This window comes from Dicentrarchus labrax, unplaced genomic scaffold, assembly GCF_905237075.1.
Source record: "Dicentrarchus labrax unplaced genomic scaffold, dlabrax2021, whole genome shotgun sequence".
Taxonomy (NCBI): domain Eukaryota; kingdom Metazoa; phylum Chordata; class Actinopteri; family Moronidae; genus Dicentrarchus; species Dicentrarchus labrax.
This window is the reverse complement of record NW_026136704.1, coordinates 11,968,599-11,987,397: the sequence shown is the minus strand read 5'-3', so window position 1 is coordinate 11,987,397 and position 18,799 is coordinate 11,968,599. Positions and strand designations below refer to the sequence as shown.

The following is an 18,799-nucleotide window of genomic DNA, read 5'->3' as shown; positions in this document are numbered from 1 at the left end:
GAACACACACACACGGATCATTTTCTTTTTTTTTATTGAAAAGTGAACAAATTATTATGTAATCACACAATTCCAAGAGTTCTCTGTGAAAATACCAACAGCAACAAAATGACACAGTATGGTTGGCAAGTGAACATAAAGCAAACACCAGACATTTTGCCACCTTATCTCTGCAAGCTCAACTTCTGCAGAGAAACAGTTCAGTGCAGACCGGAGGCAAAAATAAAAAAAACTGAGAGCATGAAGGGAAGAAGTGAGACAGAACTGTCAAACAAGCTTGTGCTTTTTCTCTTTAAACATTAAAGATAATGCAAGAAAACACACATGGATCGTAGCTGAACAAATACTGGCGAAGAGGATGTAAAGAAAAAGAGTTCATACTTAATATAAGCATGTTTTCTGCTGTGCCAACTGCTGTTTGTTAATGGAAATCACAAATGAGACACATATTTGTGACTGAGGACATTATTCAAGCCAAGGGGGCTAGAGCATGAGACCTAACGTTTACACAGAATTGTTCCCTGCGAAGTTTTGGTGTGTCTAAAAACAGTAAGCTCAGATACTCAGTCCACAGATTGACTATTGGAATGTGCTCATTAGGTAACAGGCATACCAGAAACACACACAATTTCCTGCCATTATTTCACAAATAACATAGCTACCTACCACAATTCACAAAATTATCATTATAGCTCATCGCGCATCTTGTCTCCTTTAGGTTTGACTACCCTGCCAATGTACATAATGGAGTTGGTCTTGTTGTCCTTCACCAGGAAAATGAAGGGGTGATCCACGTAAAAAAGTTTTGGATTCCTCAGCTTATCAGAGCCGAAGATGCTGGTGTCGTATGGGTTTCCTTCCACATCCAGCTCAAGGGTTGACGCGTGGAAGACGTTAGAGAGGTAGAGGTCCTTCTTTCCGGAGATGTTGGACAAGTCTGCCTTGGCTTTGTCCACAGCTTCTGTCAGGCCGAGCTCAGACAGGTGTTTCTAGAAAAGACAGAGAATTGCTCAAGTCAAGGGGTTGTGATTTTTACGTGTCTGTACAATAACTTTTCATTGTTACAGCCATTCCTCCAACAAATAACCACTATTTACCTGCAGGTTGTGGCTGACATCCACTGCGATTTTAGGGAGGGAAATGGCAACAGCCCTGTTCTCCATCTTGCTGATCCAGGTGTCCACCTGCTTCCTGGTCAGGAGTTTCTCCAGGCGGTCTAGGGGCTCCAGGTGGTAGGGCATGATCATGATCATAGAGGCTTGCTTCTGGCCCAGAGGCATGTTGAGCACATAGATACGGTTCTCTGTGTCCTCGTAGAAGTCATACAGACCTGCAAAGAGTGGAGAAGTCAGATGTCTTATCTTGCTTGCACTGTTGTTGGTAAAATCAGTTTTGAAGACATACCAGGATAAGGTCGGGGGTAGAGATGATGGAACGAAACTCACCAGTACGATGCATCATCGGAACTCCAACCGTGAATGAGCGGGTAACCAGGAAACTACGCGTGTCCACCATTTTATCGTGGAATTTCTCATTCCAGTGAGCTGTGGGACAAAACATAGAGAAAGTTACATGTCTGCACAGTCCTTTTGGCAGACATGAATATGTGGCTTTGAATAAGAGACACTACTTATACTCACGCTTGAAGAACATAGCATTGACGATCATGGCTCCATCTGGGTTCTGCACATCCTTGGTGATCTCAGGCAGCTTGCCACCTGTAGACTTGGCTGCCCACTCGTTGATGGAGTTCACTGCGCTCCTCTTGTCCCTGAAGTTTATTTTTGAATGGTCATAGTTGTAGTGCTTCTTGCTGTTTTTCACAAAATCATCTGCAAAGGAGACAGAGCTGGGGCCGTAGAGGCGGTTGTTGATCTTCCAGGTAGTGTTGCGTGTCTTGGCATCGCTCACCTGGGAAGTAGCAACGTATAAAGAGTGACAAATGAGCAATATATAGAAAGTGCTGAGGGTCTAGTATGAGGCTGAGTACCAAATATATAGGAAATAAAAATAATGGTATCAATGGGATACATAACATGTTGGTAATGAAGTCTCACATACAATGTTGGATATTGTTGTACTTACCTCAGTGAGCAGCTCAGACAGGCCTGCATGCAGATGCTCATCCTTCAGTTTATCAACACTGAGGACGGTTTTGACCTGGGAGGCAGTGGTGGCCTTTCCACCAAGAGCCACAATCCCCAGAGAGGAGGCCACGACCACGGGAGAGATGAGGATATTCTCTGTGTCTTTCTCCTTTGCCATGTTGTGGTAGAGACTAGAACAAAATCACAAATAAGATTATATGTTGGTGTTCCTAACAAAGAAAGAGAACAATGCTTAAGCAAAACCAAGAGTGTATAATACAAACTTAATTATAATTACAGTAATATAGATTTCAGACCTGAAGGCCAGATTGGCGCTGTTGTCAGCCAGTGTGGTGGCATGGCTGCTCAACTTCTTGTCCTCTGCAGAGGCCATGAGGGCCAGCAGACAAAGAGCTACAATGTTAGTCATCCACATCCTGTCTGTCTCCAAAAACAGCTGTAGCAGCCTGTGAAAAGGGAACAAAAGAAAAAGTTAGGGATAACATAACCTAACCCTGGCTGGTCTCCTAATTAAAGAGAGATGTGTATTGAGTTTGAGATGAAAGGCACACATTAGAATAACTCCTCAGAATGGGTTTGTGGAATGAACTAATCTTCAGAACTATTTTAATTTAATAAAACCATATCTCACAAAGAACATACTAGGGCACAGACTACAATGTGGATGTGAAGCTGTTAGTGGAAGGGCAGGGTTGGCTCAGCCCACACAGAAAGCTTTGGAATGCCTCCAGTTTCAGGCAGGCACGTTCCTCGCCACGTCAGCAGCAACTGAGGCTTAGCTGTATAGCTGGAGCTGCCTTACACGCAATGATTCGAGACTGAAATATGATGCCTTCTCTGTTCTCTACATTTATTGTAATTGATGCAAACTGTTGCACGTCAGCACTTTGATGAATTTAATGACTTCTTCTTGAGATCACACATCCCTGTGTTTCACTGTGCAGACATTCAGTCCAGTCTTTAATACTTTTACTTGTTCTTGCAGCAGCACTCTTGAGCCTTCTTTTGTCCCAGAGAAAGGGCGTGTGCCTGCAGTCTATATCAAACTCATTCCATCACATGTTCAAACAATAAAGTACATAAGGCTGTAATTAACCAGCTGCTAGGCATCTCTGAACATGTCTCTGGTCCCTCTTCACCATCCTGAGTGCAGAGATATGTTGTCTGCATCTCAGGATTTGCATATTTGTGATACAGCAGAAATGACTTTGCATCATATTCGGATACCTTGAGATGTTATGATGTCTGCGATTTTCATTCTGAAAGACAAGAGGTGTATGTAGTAATCTCCATAGAGCAGGCAGTAAAACATTATAAAGGCTCTTTTTTTTCATCTTATTTCCCAGTTTTTAACCTTTAGACTTAAAACATTTAAGCTATAGTTGAGTTATTGTACAGGTTAGTCATCACTCATTCTGACACGTAAACTTTTTTCATTGGCTGGGTGTGAACCAGAAAAAAAACTTTCATCCAATCAGCTGTGCCACAGTGGAACAGCACTGATTTCTGGAGGAGAGGGTTGAAACCTGGCGCTTTTATCATCAAAAAGTAATGGATAAAATTGGGTGCATATAAAGTACATTCCTTTAGTGAATCTGATTGCACTTAATGCATTGAAACAGACTGCAAAGCAGTGACATGCAAGAGGCAAAAAGCTTTAGTATCACCATGCTGGGATAAGTTTAAAAACTTCAAGCTCTCCAAAAGATTATTTTTTATCTACAAATAAAATACTCTGAGTGCTGGTCAAACAGCCAGAGGGAAACGGAAAAATGCTGCTCTGTAACTTTAAACCATAAAAACAAAGCAGTCCTTTCATCCTCTGCATTCCTTTCAGAAAACAAAGACAGTGATCTTCTAATCCTTACCTAGCACAGAGTCGCTGGATTTCTTCTCTGAGTTGTGTCCTGTAAGAAGCGTATCTGTAACACACTCTCCTGCTCTATATATCCTGAGAAGGAACTTTCTAGAAGTGGGAATGGGATATTCAAATGAGGGTGTCTGTCTTTCCTCAGGAAGTTGGGAGCTGGGACGTCCCCCTTTGAAACCACAGGCTGGAATGAGAGGGGTCGGTGACTTCCACTGCACTGGTCTGGGCTCAGCTTTGAAAGTTTCCCAGCAGCAGCTGCATACAGAAATGCATTGAAAAATCTGATTCTTGGTCAGCCTGAACTGCTGATGTACAGAATTACTCCTCAGCCTAAAGGTCCTAAAAGCTGCTTGCTGATTCAATCTCTAACACTGGTTTCATCACGTGTAAAACATAAAGAACACGGTGTGTTTTAATATGAATAAAGGATTCTTGTGCATGAAACCTTGTGGCATATGAATGCTGCTTTTGCAGTCATTGAAAATTTGAGAGTATGAGCCTCTTTAGAACACCATTCTTCTGCGATCTCAGCAGACAAGATTAACATCAGTGAAAGGGCACATTCTTTGCAAATGTTCCCAGAAGAAAAGTAATTTTCTTTTAAAGCAGTCATTTTATTGCTGTTAACCTTTTTAAACGGATGTCTGATTTCAAATGGAAACTTCCAGAACTTCCAAAGCTTCACTCAGTATTTGTGCTTCCCAGAAGTTGCAGGATCTCCAGCCCTGCCCCACCCCCACAGTGCCACGTCTCTCCAGCTCAGCTGCTGATTGTAGGGTGGTTGAAGGATGGGGGTGTTGGACGACCACTGTCATAAAAACTGCAGTGTCCTGACCGGGACCTCTTGTCTTAACTTACACAAGATCATTTTAAACAAAATAAGTTATAAATACTTGTGTAAAGCTGTTCAGCGTTTACTTGGACACATCACATTGATATTAATGTCTGCATTACAATATCTGAGTCAGACAATGTTAGTCATTAACTTTTTTCTGTATCTTCTTTAATCTACAGAAACCAATCAAACATTTGTCACACTTGTATTCACTATAGGACAGAGTAAAACATTTGATAGATACGTTATCCCTATGATTACAGAATAAAATCAACATAACAATTGATCAAGGTGTCTGACAAACAATTTTGCAACCAGAGGAATTCCATCAATCTTAATCCCCAAACTCCTCCTCTTTTGCAGCCCTCTGCAAATTGCCAACTGATGAATGGGTTGCCTTGTACTGTAGTTTATAGTTGCTTGTTTGAGGGGGGGCTCCAGAAAGTTCTATGAAAGTTTCATGTTTGAAATAAACGCCTCTCATTTCAAATTATACATCACTCACATTTTTGGGGATAGTGAGGCCACCTACTACTTACTAACACACAAGGGCAGGTTTGCAGCCCCTCCCCTCCCCTCAGGGGGTGTTTGCCATTCTGAAAAAGCCCCAGGGGTAACAGTTCACACTGAAATTCCTCAGCATGTGTGTAGAGCAAGGGCAGCTTCCACAGTCAAGCAAGTCTGATCAAATCTCCCCGTACACATAATCTCCTTTAAAGTAGCAATACTTTCATTGTCTACTAACGTGTGGCAAAGGCCTGGAACATCCACACAGACATGAAAAGAGAGAAAAGAAAAAGAGAAGGACACTCACAGGAGCAGGAAATTAAATATATATATATATATATATATATATATATATATGTTTCTTTAAAGAAGTGTAAGAGTGTTGAAGGGGTCATCCAAGATTGTGTGCGTATTTTTGTGAGGATAAAGAAGCTTCCAGCACTTTCCAAAACCACCACCACGTGCAAACATCTACAATACTATCAGACTTTTACTTTTAAGATTTAAGATATGGCAAGGAAAGACATGAATGCTATAGGCACAACACTAAATGATGCAATATTTCACCAACTGTTTTTGAAATGTTTTCATAAGATTGCTTCTTAAACAGAATCTGATATGCAGAATGACAGACCTCAGAGGGTGGAGCGATTCTTAAAGAACTGCAGCAACATAATGATCTGGAGCCTAGTCAACATCTGGATGTCATTACACTAACCTCAGCACCAGTCTTGGTCAGTTGCATCCTTTGTGTCTTTCTTAGTGTTGCTAAAAGAGGATCTACCAATAGGATTTTTGCTTGCTGGTATCAGTCAGTAAAAGTTCATTTCCAGTCAATACATTTGGATTTAAATGATACATTATGCCTGTGGTTGACAGATTACCAACGCTTTTAACAGGATCATCAATAATGTACTGACTGGGGAATGTAAGGAAATCATTACACCTTGTTGTAAGTCTTTGCTATTTATCAAGTTATAAGGCACATTTTATAAGTAATGGAAAGTAATCAAATTAAAATCAGCTGCCCATGCAGATGCACTGTAGAGGAGGACACACAGACAGACCCCTACGTGGTCACTCTCCTGTCTTACCATCTGTGTTAGCCCTTCAAACAAAACCACCAACAGGATTGTGGCAGCTTGTTGCAACTGTAAAGAGGTTTTCTCAACACCTCTCTTTCTGTTTATCTCTTCTATATGTATCACTGTTAACGCTTCCTCTCCAGTGTTCCTTCCAGATGGGCTGCAACATTGTTTACTGATTCCAGTGCTAAAAACTTCCCAGCTGTATCAGTCTTTCATTACAATTCAAAGTTGCTAAAAACACAAAATGTTTCTAAAATAATCTTTTCTTTAACCATTTTACAGATAATACGTGTTATATATGGTGTATATGCAGTATCAGTGTTGGCTGTAATCTTGCCATTCTCTCCCAAACTACTACGGCCACGACTACACACTGAGGAACTGTTATATACATAGACTGCAGTGAAGGAAGACGAGCTGCCAGGAGAACTATGACGCAAGACCTGATGAATGTTTCAGTCTTGCTGTATGATGTAACTTTCTGAACTTTTCTGTCTATGAGTGCAGAAAGGTTCTCGATCATATACAGTTTGTTTAATGTCCGCATTGTCTAAAGCAGACTTACATTAGCTGTAATAAGGATACAATAAATTAGACGCCTATTTGGATGCTATGTCTTAACTGAATACAGATATATTTAATGCATTTTATATTAACTGGAGAGTTGTATTTTGAAGACATAGATAGATATTCCTTTATTTGTCCCACAATGGGGAAATTCCAACATGAACATGAACTGTGTAACTGTTCTAAACAACTGCTACTTCATGAGGAGCAGTTTCTTTGTCATTTCTTAATAAACGCTGTTACTACCCTTTTCCATTCTCATATGAATATCTCACATAATATTGTTTATTAATATATTTATTTTATTTAATTTTCAGTGGAAAATGTATAGCAAAAGAGTGTTATCATCACACCACTGTCTAAAGCCTGTCACTAAACAGTTCTTCTATATTTATTAATAATAGACAACACAAACATTTGACAGATGATAGATCTGTTTGATTTAAAACTCAAATAAACTATTTTTGGTGGGGTAAAAGAAGGATATTCCATCAAAATCATTAGGTTGACCACATGCTGAAAAACTGTATTGAACAGAATAACAAATGTTAGTTGGATACTTTCTCACTGCAGAGTAACAAACTGTCTATTATGGATCTTATGGAACTTAATGACAAGGCAGCAGCACTCAGGTGAATCTTTCTAATGGTTTTACTACTGAGCTATTGTGCCCCCTGGTGGCAAAGGTTTAAAAGCTTCCCCCAAAGCCATCATAGTAATTAAATTCTTAATTAAGGTTACATTCAAGTTTGTATTCCCTATTTTACTCTAGAGCTGTTTAAAATTTAACTTCTTAATTTTTTAATCTTCCACTGTGTGAATGTGAAAAAATGCAAAAAGAAAGATTTTGCACATAATTCAAAGACATCTACCTTTAGGTTTTTAGAGAAGCCTTAAATCTTGGATATAAACACTGAAAGTCTACAAAATTAGAAGAACCAGTGTACATCATTTTAATTGTTTGCAAGACGTATGTGCTAGTGCATTGCATTGTGGACTAACAGCCACTAGATGGGGTACAAAAGTAAAGTATGTGCCCTTTGCCAGAGGTTTTTCAGGACAGCATACTGAAAGAGATGCAGATAAGATTATTGTGCAACTATAAATATCACAACGTTTGGCATCACAGGGATCACAAGCAAGTTAATCTAAGACATCCTGAAGAGACGGCTCAAGCTGCTCCATTGATAGTCAATAATAGGAGCTTTACTCACAGTGACTTACACTTTCTTTTTTTCCAGTTCAGCAATTTTCTTTCACTGTGGAAAAATTAAAGGACATGTAAATTAAAATATTCAAACAAACATTCTAAAGCTCAGTGAATGTGTAACAGTTCATAACATCAGCGTGTGTTTCTGGCCTCTATACCTGTGGGATAGTTGTTACATACATTGGATAACCTGTTTCAGAGCAAAGTAACAAGTTTCATACCAACTCCCTACAGATATCTATACAGTATTATATTAAATCCATGCTGTTTCAATCCCCTTTCAGACTTGTTGCACTGAGGCCTCCGAACAAATGGCACCCTGCTGTGAAATTCCAGCAGACCTTTAAAGTCACAAGCTGTTGAATTGGCATTTAGTCCACACAGTCTGGCTGCGTTGGTATTCTCATCATTCGTCTTTGTTCACCCTCACCCTGCACCAGTCGTGTTCTGTACCCTTTCAGACAACATCAGTCACAAACTCTTCACCCGACCCTGCTGCATTACGTAACACACCACATGCAGAGGAGACCCCTACCAGCCGTCCTACTCTTCCTGCCTGTGGAGGCTGGTTGGCATTTAAAAATGGGTGGAGTTCATAAGAAAGCGCAGCAGCTGGAGCTGCTGACTAATGCCAACCTGTGGTGAGAGGAGCAGGGAAGCCCAGGTCAGCCACTTCAAACAGGGATATGTCACAGGAAATGCCCTTAAGGGGAGCATTTCCCTTGCTTCCCCACCTGTAGATGATCATGGAGCGACAATGCCACGGTGTGTGTGTGTGTATGAATGGCTGCATGCATATGAGGATGGGGATATAATTGCAACATCAAATTGCCTGATAATTAAGGTGCTGTTTGATCTGAATGCAGCTTTATGCAACATGTCTTAAGAAAGACACAAATGCAGGCACACACTCTTCATTTCCATCAGAATGATACTAAAGTATCTGGCAGCATCACTGCACTGACTGTTTCCTTGGTGATAAATCAAAACAGTTTCTCCTTTAACCACAACTCCTCCTACACTTGACATAGGAATGTTCATAGTTCAGGCAAATTAATTAAATGCAACTGATCTGAAAATGGGAAACACATCAAACACTGTATCTGTGCTGGTGAGTCATTTTCACACTACAGAGACCTGCTGACCACCTGTCATTGTCCAGGATGATCATCACAGTCTGAAGGAGCTACACTGTGTTCTCTGATATAATACATACTTGAATTTGTCTGTGTAGCTTTGGTGTAGATTTAAATGATCTCACATGAATAATTAGCTGATGACAGGAGGAAAACAGGAACATTATGAGATAAACAGTTATCTAAACATATTACTGTATACTATATATAATAAATTCACTTCCATGTGTACACATGTTTGAAGAACACTGAGCTGTATTTAATTATATACTTGTGACTGGTCCCTCTATCTAGAACCATGGGATCAGAAAAGCGATAGGTCCCTGTATAATTGGGTCCAACTCCCAGCTGTGGATTAACTCTGCCCTTGTGCGTATTGCTGAACTGAATCTGTATAGTTCAAACACTCTGATGACGGCTCTGTGCCAAAAATTTTTTTTCAATTGTGTCGTGAGCCAGTAAATAAGTGAAATGTGAGTATTTGTTCCTCCTTCTTTTGAACATTGGAAGGTATTACCCTCCGTATTTTTTGTATAATATATAAATATGTCCAATGATCAATCATTTTGAGTCCATCTAATCAAACTAGCATATTTCAACATCTTTCTTGTAACATCAATTCTTCTTTCTTACAGCACAGCACTATCTGGATTTACAACTTAATAAAGGTTTAATTGTATCTATCTAGTTGGTACACTGTGTTTGTTTATGTTTTCAACATATTAAATTGTGGTTAAAATGTGGTTAAATGTAACTTGACCATGAATGCAGTTATTGATCCAATTAACAAACATCTGATTCATTTCCTGAAAATCATTCCCCCCACAAAGGTCAACATCTGACATTACCGGCACTGTGGCACTATCAGTGGCACGTCTATAAAGCTAACAGGACACATTAGGATGAATACTAAATGTGTCACAGTGTGTGTCAATCAGTCGATTGCGAGGCAGCGCTGACATTACATGCTGTCTCTGATTATGACTGCAGATGGTGTTCTTGTGACAAAAATCAATAAATCAGTTTTGTTTAATGAGTCATCTGCTATGTGTCAATATGACATACTACAACATGCAAAGCACCCCTTTGATAGTTTGATTGTTTACATTATTTATTTGGCTGGTGGATTATTAATGAGACTTATTTTATGAACAGCAATTATTGTTTATCAGATCCAATGGTCTCACATAAGACATTCGCCATATGTTAAAGCAGGAAACAATCACAGAAAGATGTAATGCAAATGAGTAATCTGACTAAAAAGAAAGTCTGTCTTCATTTTAAGAGAGAATAAAAAGATGAGAAATTTTGAGAAATAAACCTGCTCTGATGGCGTGTTATGGTATGACCAAACACTCCAAGCAAACAGGGCTGTGACCTTTAATCTTTGTCATGTGGTAATAACCAACACTGCATTTTATTTATTATCTCACAATATCACCAAAGTGTATAAGGTATGCTATTAAGATAATAAACAGATTGATAAAATGCCCTTTTGGCTTACATGATATTTACACGTTGTTGCGTTCAAGTGGCATCGGATTTTCTGCTTACGTACGACCGATCGGTCAACTGGGTGTACCCGAAGTTTGTAGTTTAGCACCATTTGGCTTCGATTTCTGTCACTAAGGTTGCTAGAACTGACAATAAATTAAATTCTGTTTAAAACCTCATAAATACCCTTCAGTTTATCGAAATATCGGCGATTCCAGTCCACTAAAAACGACGCGAACGGTTTAAAGATGTAGCAACCAACGCAGCAAACCCGATGTGACCTGAACGCGCAGTCCCAGAGTAAAGTCAGCTTGGCGGCCCCCTCTCTCTCTCTCTCTCTCTCTCTCTCTCTCTCTCTCTCTGTACAGGAGGGCTGGAGATGAAAAAACCGACACACACACTCCTCCCACTATTCAGTACATTGAATTAGTCTGCCTGGTGAATGTACCGCCGCTCACAAAGAGACAAGGAGGCACGCTTTACCTTCAGAGGGGACCAACAAACAGAGGACGGAGAAACTCTAAATATGACACGGGACGTCTTTTAGCTAACGCCGAAGCCACCAACACCGTCCCGTACTCACCCGGCTCTTTTCTCCCTTTTGTTTTCGGTGTGAAACTTTGGCTCTGTCAGCATTTAGCGACCATCCACCTCTCAACACGTTACCTTTGACACGAGTTGTCCCCGTTTGACTCTCGGGAGAGGAGAGGGGTGAGCGTTTTTACCGGGGAGAGAAAGAAAAAGGAAAAGCCTCAACGTGTGCCGCAAAGCTAACTCCGAAATCAAAGAAAAGTGGTAGCAGCCCCCTCAGACAGGTGAGTGTGTAGCGGATTGTTTGAGGCGTTTGTCACATTTACCTGTAGGTGGGGTGGTGGGGAGGGATTTATAGCAACATTAGTTTCTGTCAGAACATTGTTGCAGTTAGATATGTTAGGAAAGTGTTTGTAGCTTTATTATTTATTATTTTTATTTTTTTTACCATGGTAACACTAGCTAACGTTGCTGTAACGTGCCTACAGTCAATACAAGCTAGTACCCCTCACAACTTATTGGAAGTGACATGTTTCTTTCCTGTAATACACGTGTTTGCGTCTGTAAAGGTTGGATCATGTGTTATTATAAACCTCAGCTCAGTACACCCTTTTGCTGAAACTGTGGATTGATTCACACACCTGAGTTCCTCACCATCACCTCATTTTATTTATATCTCACAACAGTGCATCATGTAGAGACACATACTGCAAGTACATCCACAGAGGCTAGCAGTGGGTTGCTCCATTCATATGTACTGTATGCATTTGTGTTTGCTCATGCACAACACTCTTGCCACTTAACTTGCATAATTTATTACACCATTATTTTTTATTTTTTATTTTGAAGATTAGGATTTGCATTTGGATGTTTCCGGGTGTAACATGTAGGAGTTTAATCGTCTTAAAACTTTGGCCATTGGAGAGGATCCATTTGGTGTATCGTCTCTAACTGTTAGATCTTTCTTGACTCTGTTAACACTTCCCCATCTGTCATGACTACACTTCCGGTTAAAACAGCTAACACTTATTTGTTTTTGGCAAGGCTTCCAAGGCTTCACAATCATCATCATCATCATCATCATCATCATCATCTGGGCTTTTAAATGGTTACTTTTAAGGCGATAAGGATCTGTTTTGTCAGAGTTTTGAAAAGAAAGATGACTCAGGACGAGTGACTATGCAAGGCTGTGTCTTTTATTGCTTTTTTACAACATCTATAAATGGATCGAAGGGCCTTGGAGTAGAGTGTGCTGAATACTGTGTTTTGAAACTTTTTGGCACTGTAACATACTGTATACGCTTCTGCATAGTAAGTGGGGCTCCTGTCCCGAGGGAAGCCAGCACTATGAAAATGTTTTCAGGTCACGACATTGAAACTCATGTTGTTTGCCACACGAGAATATAAACATGACTCTTAACATTCGGATCGCTCCAGTTTCAGCTGTGGGAGAAAATTATACAACGGTTGACATTTTGAGGTTGGCTGGAAAAGTAGTGACATAACATATACATTTCTACAGTCCTTCCAATTTTTCTTGGATCAGAGTGGCATATGGGTGAGTTGTTGATTTTAGAAATGTTATTTTTTTGGAGAATAGAGGGAGAGATATAATGGGCCAGAACATGGAGGAATGCAGAGTGCTGTGGTCAAAGCAGTAATCCACTTACTGGATACCAACTCTTTTACACACAGTGTTGTAGATAACGTTGTAGACCTTTCAAACCATTTATCTACCTGCCAACCATGCATATTGCTGCTGATTGGATAGTAGTCACGCTGCTGATTAGACATGTAGAGTTGCAGACAGTAGCTGACCCTATTGTCCATTTGAGTCTAGTATTGGGTAGTATTGATTCTGTGTTTCAGCCGTTCTGCTTTGCCCTGCTTATGCAACTGCCACTGTATACTTCTATGTTTATGTGCTGTATCCTTTAAATAGCTGTTTCTAAGAAGAGAAACATGACCAACACTCATTCCTACAATAGATGCCAGCTTCATATACATGAAGAAACACATCTGTCAAAAGCTGAGCACAATCATCCAGAGTGAGTCTGACTTGTAAAAAAAAAAGAAAAAAAGACCTGTTTATTATTGGCTGCCCTGAAGCAGTGAGATCAAATCCAGCCCTCTCTGTCTCCCTCTCACTCACACACGAACGCACACATGCATTCATCTTCTGTACCTATCCACAGTAAAAATAACGAACCTCCACAAAGAGCGGGCACGCGTCTGAGTGCGTTTGCTATTAATTTAATTTTCCATGTGGTTCCACTCAGTGACGCAATAGCCAATGTTTAATGCAAAAGTAATGAGTAACTAAGTTGGATTTAAAGGTCCAGTTTGTGATTTAGTGGTATCTAGCGGTGTAGTTGCAGATTACAATGCCCTCACCTCACCCTCATGTTCCAAGCACGTAGGAGAAGCTACAGTGGCCACAAAACACTCAAAAAACTCAAAAGGCCCCCATCCAGAGCCAGTGTTTGGTTTGTCTGTTCCGGGCTACTGTAGAAACACGGTTCAACATGGCAGCCTCCGTGTCTCAAAAAAAGACCCATTCTAAGAAAACAAAAACACAATTCTTATTTTCAAGTGAGTGAGAAGGAAAATCAGTGGTGCAATATGTACATAACAGCCTTGACTCAGACTCAGACCGCAATTTCCACAGTACTTAGCAACACTGCTACTTCACTGCAACCAATTTTCCTTTCTACTAATTAGAGGTGGGCGATATATATCGTTTGCGATAATATCGTCATTGTTGTTTTGACGATGTGCAAATTTCCATTATCGAGTATTTAAATTACTTCGACAAAAACAATGAAACGCCCGCGGAAACTCCTCACATCCATTAATACACGGTGCAGCAGCGCTCTCTACAGCATGGCAGGATTCAGTCACACAACTAGTGGGCCTGCGTGATCACATGACGTGATCACGTGACCTCTCGTTAGCATCCTCCTTGCAACAGTTTAGCAGCGCGTTGTGATGGTAGAGAGAAAATGCAAACACATCCAGTCCCTGAAGCTACCGGTATGTCAGATGATTTAGTGCCGAGACGTGGGTCCTATGGGCTTCAGCGTTCAGAGCGCTAAGCGCCTTCAGCGGTAAAAAGATGTCAGCGGAGACGGTTTTTTTAGCGCAGCGCTCAGAGTGCTTCAAGTTGAAATCTGTTCAACTTTTAACACCGCTGGGCGCTCGGAAAATGAGTTTTTGAGCTCTCTCAGCACTGTAAACGCGTTTGGTGGACACAAGTACAGTTCAGACAATTCTAATCACATTTTAAAGGATATCGACTGATTATCGTTATCGCCAAAATCCCAAAAAATATTGAGATATTATTTTTTGCCCATATCGCCCACCCCTACTACTAATACATTTCTCACCATCTTTGAACAGGGTTAATATATGTGTGATGGAGCACATTCTAGCATCAATTGGGGTCAAACTGGTGCTGCAGAGTGGCAGTACTTGACACTTCAGTATGAGCTGGTCTGATTATGTGATTGGTTGGAGTTGGTGAGACATATGAGTGTTAAAGATGTCATGGAAATGTAAATAAATAAAAAATGCCGAAACAGATGTTGAAGCACTGACATCCATGTCTAAGAATAGGCTTACTCAATACAGACTGACTATAATCAACAATAGGTTGCAGTAGGGGTGGGCGATATGGGCCAAAAATAATATCTCAATATTTTTTGGGATTTTGGCGATAACGATAATCAGTCGATATCCTTTAAAATGTGATTAGAATTGTCTGAGCTGGACTTGTGTCCACCAAACGCGTTTACAGCGCTGAGAGAGCTCAAAAACGTATTTTCCGAGCGCCCAGCGGTGTTAAAAGTTGAACAGATTTCAACTTGAAGCGCTCTGAGCGCTGCGCTAAAAAATAAACCGTCTCCGCTGACATCTTTTTACCGCTGAAGGCGCTTAGCGCTCTGAACGCTGAAGCCCATAGGACCCATGTCTCGGCACTAAATCATCTGAAGTACCGGTAGCTTCAGGGACTGGAGGTGTTTGCATTTTCTCTCTATCATCACAACGCGCTGCTAAACTGTTGCAAGGAGGATGCTAGCGAGAGGTCACGTGATCACGTCTTGTGATCACGCAGGCCCACTAGTTGTGTGACTGAATCCTGCCATGCTGTAGAGAGCGCTGCTGCTCCGTGTATTAATGGATGTGAGGAGTTTCCGCGGGCGTTTCATTGTTTTTGTCAAAGTAATTTAAATACTCGATAATGGAAATTTGCACATCGTCAAAACAACAATGACGATATTATCGCAAACGATATATATCGCCCACCTCTAGGTTGCAGTTGGATTATTGGCGTGGAGAAAATCATTTGTTTATCTGCAAGACTAAGTGACAAGTCAGCTCTATATCTGCATGTGATGCTACACACTATAGTCAGCATCTTTCCTTCCACAGTTTTCAATCAGAGAACAAAGTGGGCTAGTGCTGCTGGGCCTCTTTCATTCATATTTCTCTCTAAAGTTTCTCTGCCTCCCTTTTTATTTCTGCAGGTAAAATATCCAAGGATAATTGCTGTTCATTTAACCCTCATAGGAACACAGGAGGCTTTGGTTCGCTGTCTTTGCTAGCTTGCAACTTGAGCTCTCTTCAAAGTCCAGTGCTTAGATAAACTGGGAGGAGCACAGTTATTTTGTTAAAGCTGAGGTTCCCCTTTGAAAAAAAAAAAAGAGGCAAAAATACCTCCTTGACTGGATAACAACTCTGCTTGTTTTTCTTTCATTCTTTATTCCCACCATTTGAGACCCACCACCACAGAGTTCAAACATTGACTTCTATAGCGAAGCTTTATGCGAGAAGTGTTTAAGGTTATTATCTAATCCTCTTAACTGGAGAAGGAAGGTCATTTTTTAGGTTACTTCCCGATCTGAGGTTATTTCATACACTGTACTTGTATTTAAATGTATTTTTGCATCTGGGGAAACAATTGTGTTGCTTTTGTGTAATCACCCCTGTAATAGAATTAAAGGAGTTGTACAAAGAACATGTTCATATAAGGAGATAGCTCAGTTCCCCTCTCAGAAAGCCAAGCTTACCATGGTGGCACCTGCTTGTCTGGCCCTGCCTCCCGGGCTCAGACAGCAGTCACAGTAGAGGACAGAACTCGCTGTGATGTCAACACACAGATGGTGGTGAAGAGCCCTCATGCAGACATACAGATGGCACCTTGATAAAACATACTAGTCCACCCACTTTCTCTTTCCTCCTGGCCATGAAAAACAGTCCGACTGAGGAGGCCAGAGTGTGAACTAAGCCAGTGGAGTTGTCCATTTGCCCACAACAATGGTTTCCACCATTTTTCTGCATGCCATGGATGTGTTTGTCAGCTGTTTGCATTCCAGGCCACAGTGTGATTAGGTACCAACACCAGAATACTTTCTCTCATCCCTAACAGGCAGACAGGCAAAGATTGGTCCAGACATAACCCCTTCTGCCATTGCTAAAAATGTTTAAAGCGTCAGAGCAGACAGCAGGGAGCATTGGGTCATAGCAAATTAATTTAGGAAGCATTGCCCCTGGTTGAATGACAGGAAACTAGAGGTGCACAATGTTGAAAGTAGTTCTAAAAAATGTTCTTCTGGCAGCACTACAATCATGTGCCATGAAGTGGTAAGTTTTCATCCCATCCAAAGAATACAGTCAATGATTTCACAACAACCCCAAAGACCTCACCATTCAACGGTACAGAGGACACAGGATCATTTAAGTCTCCTGAAAACTGGATTCCTCTCAGACTACAGTCATTTTGGATGGTCAGGGGCCTTCACCCCCTTCTATCGACTGGTATTTTATGGCAAAAGCAATATAGAAAGGAGTATTTTTGGATAAAGTAGTGTAGGTTTAACCAATGGGGGAACTGTAAAACAGTAACTGGAGCCTTGGTTGACGAGCAGTTTAAGTAGGCTGGAGAGCTCTGACAAGTGGTTGTAATGGACTGTATCTGTTGCATTTACACTTTCACACAAAATTCATTTTGTAGATATTTAAAATGGACCGTTAACTTAGGAGAGCCATCAGTGGAAGAGTTTCCAAAAAATATCTGCCTACATTTTTCTCTTTATATTACCAAATTAATGTACCATTTTATGGACACTTTGGTGATTTAACAATTATATGCTTAGATAGAACTGTGCCAATTAATGGAAGCTAATGCTAATATGCCAGGTTGGCAGAGCATGGAAGCTTAAAGCTCCTCTTTCGTTATCAAAGCTTTAATAATCAGCGTAAAGGAACATCAAATACAGATGAAAGTAAGGCTATAAAGGTGTTCTTCATATAAGGCTTGAATATTGAATCAAAATGTGGTGCACCTGCTGCTGGTTATAACACCACCACACTCAAGTTGGTTTGACAAAAGAGGCAACATGCCCACCTCTCTTTCTCCGCAAAATCCTTAATCCCCCTTCCCTTTTACCCGGGCTGTCTTTCTCTCCCTTTCTACAAAGACATTGTGTCTTGGAGAAAAAGAAAAGATGACAGAAAACAGTTTTTCACCTTTTCACTCATCCCTTGGTTGCTTTATCCACATTAGCAAATCATAGCCTGCTGACCTCCACTACTTCTACTGTTGCATTTGCATTTTTAAAATTGCTTGGTCCCAGAAGTGCTGCTTGCAGCATTATCGAGAACTGCTAATTTAGTCCATCAAAGTCGTTGCAATAGCACAAAGCGTTCAGGAGATATATAAGCCCTGCCCACAGCATTTGAGCAAACTTCGAGGGCCAAATCTGACGACGATTTCTCAATTCAGTTTGTCCAATACAATAATGACTAAATAAACGCCTACAAAACTAATGACATTCCCATCAGCCTTAGCTGTAATTGTTAGCATGCTAATATGCTAAACTAAGATGGTGAACATGGTAAACATTACACCAGTTTAGTGTCAGCGTCAACTGTGAGTATATTAGCACCCCGATGTTAGCATTTCATTTTCTTTCTTAAAAAAAACTACAAATGAGACCATACCTTTGGGCTTGTGAAATGCCACTGCATCTGCAATGTGTTTTCATTGGGGCCACTTCTTGTCATATGGGATATTATGGAAAAATAATGAGTGAATTGGATAAGGGCTTATTTCCCAGAGTCCTTAGTAGCTGTGTATCCCTGCATTATAACATATGTAGTTTAAATCTCAATTTTACAATTCAGATGTTTTTTGCATGTTTTAAAACCTAAATTCATGAATTCATGAACATGTGGGTGCCACGTTTAAGTAACCAGGCTTCATTCAGAAGCCATACATATATTTATACAAAGTATTCAGGGGGGCAGTGTAGGGGCTTGTTTTTTACAGTTGCCATCCTGTGGTGTTCAGAGGATGAGGACTACACTCAGTGTTGTGACATATGAGATATTCAGATTTTATTTTTATTCAACAGTTTTTGACAGTTTCACTGGAACTACTTAGTCAGTGTCC

General features: G+C 40.5%; 2 protein-coding genes across 7 annotated transcripts in view; one reads left to right on the top strand and one right to left on the bottom strand.

Moving 5' to 3' along the window:
- Positions 1–17: 17 nt before the first annotated feature.
- serpinh1b (serpin peptidase inhibitor, clade H (heat shock protein 47), member 1b) lies at positions 18–4,098 on the bottom strand. 2 transcript variants are annotated; one of them, XM_051398350.1, is made up of 8 exons: positions 3,977–4,095; positions 3,336–3,367; positions 2,405–2,554; positions 2,086–2,278; positions 1,641–1,911; positions 1,446–1,544; positions 1,098–1,330; positions 18–989 (listed from the first exon to the last, which is right to left on the bottom strand). In XM_051398350.1, exons 3-8 carry the CDS (start codon positions 2,521–2,523, stop codon positions 687–689), a joined length of 1,218 nt encoding a protein of 405 aa, XP_051254310.1. In that variant the 5' UTR covers positions 2,524–2,554; positions 3,336–3,367; positions 3,977–4,095; the 3' UTR covers positions 18–686. The 2 variants fall into 2 exon arrangements, with proteins under 2 accessions (XP_051254310.1, XP_051254311.1); XM_051398351.1 differs by lacking the exon at positions 3,336–3,367 and having other exon boundaries at positions 3,977–4,098.
- A 7,079-nt stretch (positions 4,099–11,177) lies between these two features.
- gdpd5b (glycerophosphodiester phosphodiesterase domain containing 5b) overlaps positions 11,178–18,799 on the top strand; it is a 43,808-nt gene continuing 36,186 nt past the window's right edge. For 2 of the 5 annotated variants that reach the window (XR_007884476.1, XM_051398332.1), the window contains exon 1: positions 11,178–11,630. The gene's annotated coding sequence lies outside the window, so the exon portion shown is untranslated. The remainder of the gene's footprint in view (positions 11,631–18,799) is intronic. The other 3 variants (XR_007884477.1, XM_051398331.1, XM_051398333.1) reach the window with 2 other exon arrangements.